Source organism: Chinchilla lanigera, unplaced genomic scaffold (genome assembly GCF_000276665.1).
Source record: "Chinchilla lanigera isolate Chin_1 unplaced genomic scaffold, ChiLan1.0 scaffold00019, whole genome shotgun sequence".
In the NCBI taxonomy this organism is placed as follows: domain Eukaryota; kingdom Metazoa; phylum Chordata; class Mammalia; order Rodentia; family Chinchillidae; genus Chinchilla; species Chinchilla lanigera.
Window position 1 is genome coordinate 28,202,111 of NW_004955420.1, and position 6,050 is coordinate 28,208,160.

Sequence of the window (6,050 nt, forward strand, 5' to 3'; positions counted from 1 at the left end):
AGTTCCAAGCCATCAGGAATTGTGGCATCAACAAATTAAAAGACCAGACGCCATCCTTTTCTTATACACTCCCAACAGTCAACAAATTCTCGTGCCTCAGTTGCTTCCGTAACTGGCTTTCTCACGTAGGAATTTTTAAACCATTCTGTCATCATTCTAAGAACTTCACAGCTACAATTCTCCCACTATCTTTATTCCTATACTTCTTCACATTCCCTAACTCCTTTCTTCAATCAACCCCAGATCCTCATATTTTTCCAGTTTAATTTAAAAGCAGCAGGAATTTTTCTTGCATTTCCTCAGGGATCCTCTCACATGGAAGGATCCAAAGGTTTGCAACTTAGAGGCAAATTTGGGGTTACATGAACGCTGCTAGGGAACCCTAACAGATGCTGAGTGGGACTCGGTGTTTGCTATGCTGCAACTCCTGCAGACACAGTGCAAGTCCAGCGCGGAGCAGAGCTGCACCACACCACAGGCACCGTTCCCAAGGAATGGCAAGGCCTTGGGCCAGGAGCATGCACAGCTGCAGCCTGAAGAGAGAGCGCAAGGTCAGGTCAGCAAGGCAGCTCCTCTATGATCACCCAGGAATAGGCTACCTGCTTTCAAGGTTTATTTAAAAATAACCTGAGAAGACAGCCAGGGGGACCACATTTGCCAGTGAAGAGCAGACAGGTACCTCTCCATCTGGCAAACTGAGTCAGGAGTCTTAACAGCTCCTTTTTTCTTTTTTTTTTTTTTGTGGTCCCAGGAATCGAACTCAGGACCTTGCACTTGCCAGGCAGGCGTTTGTGCCACTGAGCTACATCCCCGGCCCAACAACTCCTTTTTTCATAGTTCAATTTTAAATTTTTATCAGTCCACAATGATTACACTCATCATAGAGAGTGGGTACAGGTACATAATGTACCTTTTCTTGGAGGTACTTGCAAGTGAACCCAGAGCCTCAAGCACACTAGCCAAGTGCTCTCCCACTAACCTACATCCCTAGCTCCTCCAATTCCTGCTGGCTGCCAGAACCTACTCACTTTCCTCTTTAGATTGAAACTAAGATGTAATCTTAAAGATGTCCCAAAACATATTCCCGTTCCAGGAAAGAGGATGCCTGGAGTCAATTCAGTGCGGGATCTGATTTATTATGAAAATAAATATTTACACTGAGACTCCAGCGAAGTTAATAGGTTTCTTCACATTTTCACATTTGAAAAAGCAGCACGGAGGTTTCGTTCATGTTTTAAGCAGCTGAGATGACAAAGATCCTGTTTCCATTTCACAGAAGCCAGGTTATATCCGCTGACTCTTACAACAGACAACTAGAAAATTACTCCATTGCTTCTGCAGTGCTGGTTGGGCTGGCATCTGCTATGGTAGCTAAGTAAATGAGATTTCTGTGTAACACCTGCTGATACCTATGGGTGAAAACAGCAAAAATTAGTAAAAGCTTGCTTTTACTGACCACGAATAAATCCTAGAAAAGAATTTACTCACTCTAGTGGGATGGCTTATTACTAACTTGATTCAGTGTTATCAATCTTCTTGCCAAACTGAAGGAAAATATATCCAGAATTTCGGCCATTCTCACGAGGTTCAGAGCTACTTCTCTAGACAAAGCCACTGTTACGTCTTGCCTGGACTATGGCAATAGTCTCCTAGATCTACACTTGTAGTTGTTTCATTCTCCAAACAGTAGTCTCAGTGCTCATTTAAGTCAAGATCATGTCATTAACTGTTTAAAACCCTCCAAAGGCTCCCAATCTCATTCAAAGTAAAGCTGAGTCTTTCGTACATCAACTTTTTTTTTTTTTTTTTTGGTATTGGGAATCGAACTCAGGACCTTGCACTTGCTAGGCAGGTGCTTGTGCCGCTGGGCTATATCCCCAGCCCTTTGAGTGTGTTTTGTAGATCAACTTTTTTTTTTCCCCGAGTCTTTCTTGTATCCTACAAAGCCCTACATAATGGGGACTTCCAGTTGCCTAGCTAATTCCCTCATCTCTACTTAAATGTCACCTCCTACAAGAACTGTGTAAGATAGTACTCTTCTCCTCGCTTGCCCTACTTTATTTATTTCACAATGTTAGGGAATCAAACCCAAGGCTTCATGCATGCTAGTGCTTTACCTAAGCACTAGTGCTCTACTTCCCTGTTTTATTTTCACCTAAAGTACTTACTGCTATGTACCTATAGATTTCCTTCTTTTAGATCCTAGAGTCTAGAGTATCAGCTCCATGGAAGTAGAGCTCGTGTATTTCTTACTACCGACACTAGCCAGTACTCTAGTACTGTTGAACAAACTTCAGAAAGGAATGAGACGCTCCCATTATCAACGTGAGCTTACTAACCCAGTGTTTTCAGTCAAGGAGCAGAGCTCTCTGTTCAGAAGGTCAATCAGACTAGGGCTCAGAAGCATAGCCTGGGTAACATGGAAAAGCACTATAGAAAGCTTCTGGTAACTTTCTTACCCTGCATTAAAAATCACAGCAGGAAGAATGACCCAGTTCTCAAGAGGAAACCACATTTACCTCCAGGCTCTACAAAGCACTGGCTGTACGGTCTGGGCTTCCCTTTCCTCGCCTGCAAAGCGAGGTTCACCTGCGATCCATCGCTAGGACCCCTAGCTCGGGACAGCGCTGCACCCTCCGCCTGGCTTCCCCTTCGTTGGTCAACCCGCACGGGAAGGGGCACTTACTGAACGCACTCGTTCGCGCAGCCCTTGTTCTGATACTCCACGATGCAACGGATCAGTTGGTCATTCTCCTCTAGCAGCTGCAGGACCAAAGAAAGGCTCAGCGCGAGCGACGCGAAGGCAGCCGTCAGGGACGCCCCGCCAGGCCGGGCTTCTCCGCGGCCGCCGCCCCCGTCCACCCCGTCCACCCCGTCCGCCCCGTCCGCCCCGTCCACCCCGTCCGCCCCGTCCGCCCCGCGCCCGCATGGCCACACGCTTCGCAGGCCTAAAGTCTCCACCGAAAGCGGCCGCTTCGCGGAACTCCCCACGCTCCCCGCCTCCCTCTGCCCGTGACGCGACGACGCTCACTCGCTGGATCGTTTCTTGATCAACCACCGCCTTGCCTCTCATCCAGTAGGGGACGAAAGCGACCGACATCTCTTTTTCTTTATTTTTTTTTGTCTTTTTGGGACACAGTCTTGCTATGCAGTTCAGGCTGGCCTTGAGCTCACTTTGTAGCCCAGGCTGGTCTCGAACTCGCAAGGATCCTCCTGCCTCAGCCTCCCGAGTGCTGGGATTACGGGTGTGCGCCACTACGATGGGCCGCGACAGACATCTCCAGGAGCGGCTTGGAAGTCAACCTCCGCGGCTCGCCGTCGCGTCTCCGGATGACGCAAACAACATGAGACGGTACACTCTCGAAGCTGATTGGTTCTCCCGCCTAAGGGGGAGGGGAGACAAGGAAATCACTCGTGACTGGACACGCAAAGAGATGACGCATGGAGCCCTTGCCCTGAGAGATCCGGGGCGGCATGCGCTTGCGCAGACTGCACAGCTAAGCCTTTATCCTTTGAGGCTGAGCGTGTGATCGCGCGCGCGCACAGGTCTTCAGCGTGCCAGACGTGCACAGCTGTAGGATTGGTGGTTGGAACCCACAGCTATGGCTCCAACCTCACTGGCCTCTCGACCTTAATGACTTCTGAGATCTGCAGGGCTAGACAACACAGGTGTCTGCTGTGGGTTTCCTCGGGGCGATAACGATGCTTATAATGTTTGCAGCTAAGCTGAGCCAAGTCAGAATGGAAGCTCCGCCCATTACTCTAACTGCTAGCGCACTGTACCGTTACCGACTCCTTGGGTTCTTTCGGCAGCACAGAGCTACCCTTCTGGCTTGCTTTTTCTTTTTTTTTTTCTTTCTCTTCTTTCTTTCTCTTTCTTTCTTTCTTTCTTTCTTTCTTTCTTTCTTTCTTTTTCTTTCCCTTCCTTCATTCCTTCCTTCCTTTCTTTTTTTCTTTTTGAGACAGGGTCTTGCTAAATGCTCAGGCTAGCTGGAATTTGCGATCCTCCTACCTCACCCTCTCTTAGTACTGTGAATACAGACGTGCACCTGGCTGATTTTTGTGCTATTAGGAATCAGACAGAAGCGCCTCGGCACAGAACAGGCTTTTATTTTTATGCTGGAGTACAAAGGAGAAAGTTGTGGGTGGATAGGAACCCCAGGCTGACCCAGACAAAGGACAGAGGAGTACAGTACTGCTTTTACGGCATCTATGGGGCAGGGAGGGACCCAGTCTTTTGATGCTACCCGGTGCAGAGGTAGAGTTTATTTATGCCTGCTCTGTTTGTCATGTGATGTCACGTGACATGTCTCATTACCATCTTTAATCTACACCTCAGGGTGTGATTCTTTGCTAAGCTAAGAATGTACAGGAATTGTATCAGTCAGGATTTTACTAGAGACACAGATAAAACACAAGATGTACAAATGTATAAGAAATTACAAGATTGGCTTACGACGTCAGCCAGAGTTGTATAAGGAAGCATGCAGAGGGTGTCTGCACACTGAACACTGAAAGAATCAGTCCAGGGTCGAGTTCACTGCAGAGCTCCGTGCAAGTCCATACCAGGAGGTCGGTGCGTCTGCGACAGAAGGCTGAAAGTTCCAAGGTGGAAGCCGAAGAGTCTGCACTACAAGCTAGGAGATGAAGTCCAAGCTGAAGGTGAAGACTGGAGCTCCTCCAAAAGGAATGGAAGTTCCTCTGTCCTTCCTCATTTCCCTTTTATATCATCTAGGTGATGGTCCACCCTACGGTGGCTCCTCTACACCCTAGGGTGTAGAATTGCTGAACCAATTGCTGAGCCAAGTTTAGTTAAGCTTCTAAACTTCTCAAATTGACATATTCAGTCAACTACTACAGGCATGGTTTATTGTGGCAACTATTCTACATGTGACCCTTGCCACCTGGAAGCCCACCCCTTCCTCAGTGGGTTTGATTTTTTTTTTTTTTTTTTGGTTTTTCTCCGGTACCGGGAACCGAACTCACGACCTTTCGCTTGCCAGGCAGGCGCTTTTGCCGCTGAGCTAAATCCCCAGCCCCTCAGTGGGTTTGATTTAAGTGATTTTGTTTTTCTTGGATCTTGCTCCTTGGTATCTTTGCCACCTACATAGTCTTTGAAGGCAGAGCTGACATCTCATTCTCCTGTCTCCAGCTGTGTTCCCTCAGTGTCATAGCCTAGGCCGGTTCCCGTTTTAAGCTTGCACTTTCCCGCTGTGTTCATTGGCCCCGTGAAGGTAGCCTCACTGTCTCAGTACTGCAAAGGTGTTTTGCTTCAAGACAGGAAGGAAGCTGTGCTCACCCTCCTAGGCCGCAGCTGCTTCTAGTGACCACAGAAGCTCTGAAGAGGTGGCTGTGGTCTTCTGGTCCAGCCTGGTGGACATGTTAACGAAGATGGTTTTCCCTAAAGCACACAGTGTGAGGAGGCCGCTTCATCCAGAAGGGAGATCTTGGAAGTCTGCATTCCTCAATGGGGTGGGTCCTAGAGCTTCACTATCCTGAGTGGTGGCCAGGATCCAGAGAAGGCTCGTCTGAATTCAGCATCTTTCATCTCATTTCATTCTCATGCCACAGAGGGGTGAAACCAGTGAGAGAAGTGAGGTGACATGCCTGAGCTGGGGAAGGACTCAGGACTTTGTGGTTGCCAAGCCTGCACTGTTTGCCCGCGTCTGGCTCCTTCCCCAGACAAATTGGTTCTACAGAAAAACAGAATGGGCAGAGAAGGAACCACAGGGTGGATTTCCCATCCAGCCTTCCGCAGCCCCATTCCTGTTTAGACAGGCAAGGAATGACAACAGCATAAGATAGTGTTGAGGCGGGGCGGGTGCAGGCGACCAGCCTGATCCACTACAGAGGGAAGAGCCGTCTCACTGGGAAGAAGCGGAGGTTGTGTGAGTGTCCAGAGCCTGGGCCCTGTCCTAGGAGGGCTGTGGATGGTTTTAGGTGCAAAGCGATGTCAGCAGTGTCTCTCAAAATTTTCCTGGCTGCAAGATGGAGAAAGGTAGATAGGGAAGTGAAATGGGAAACAAAAGGAGCAGTGAGAAGGCTGCTAC

General features: G+C 48.6%; 1 protein-coding gene across 1 annotated transcript; it reads right to left on the minus strand.

Annotated features, from left to right (window-relative positions):
• Positions 1-1,115: 1,115 nt before the first annotated feature.
• On the minus strand, positions 1,116-3,174 carry Ss18l2 (synovial sarcoma translocation gene on chromosome 18-like 2). The gene is made up of 3 exons (XM_005383539.1): positions 3,032-3,174; positions 2,687-2,763; positions 1,116-1,409 (listed from the first exon to the last, which is right to left on the minus strand). The coding sequence occupies exons 1-3, from the start codon at positions 3,098-3,100 to the stop codon at positions 1,322-1,324; spliced, it is 234 nt and encodes a 77-aa protein (XP_005383596.1). The 5' UTR covers positions 3,101-3,174; the 3' UTR covers positions 1,116-1,321.
• Between the last annotated feature and the right edge of the window lie 2,876 nt (positions 3,175-6,050).

Coding starts and splice junctions, on each gene's coding strand:
- Ss18l2 (XM_005383539.1), bottom strand. CDS start 3,100: ATGTCGGTCGCTTTCGTCCCCTACTGGATGAGAGGCAAGGCGGTGGTT. Junction 2,764..3,031: donor ATCAAGAAACGATCCAGCGA/GTGAGCGTCGTC, acceptor TTGGTCCTGCAG/CTGCTAGAGGAGAATGACCA. Junction 1,410..2,686: donor TGCGCGAACGAGTGCGTTCA/GTAAGTGCCCCT, acceptor TTTCACCCATAG/GTATCAGCAGGTGTTACACA.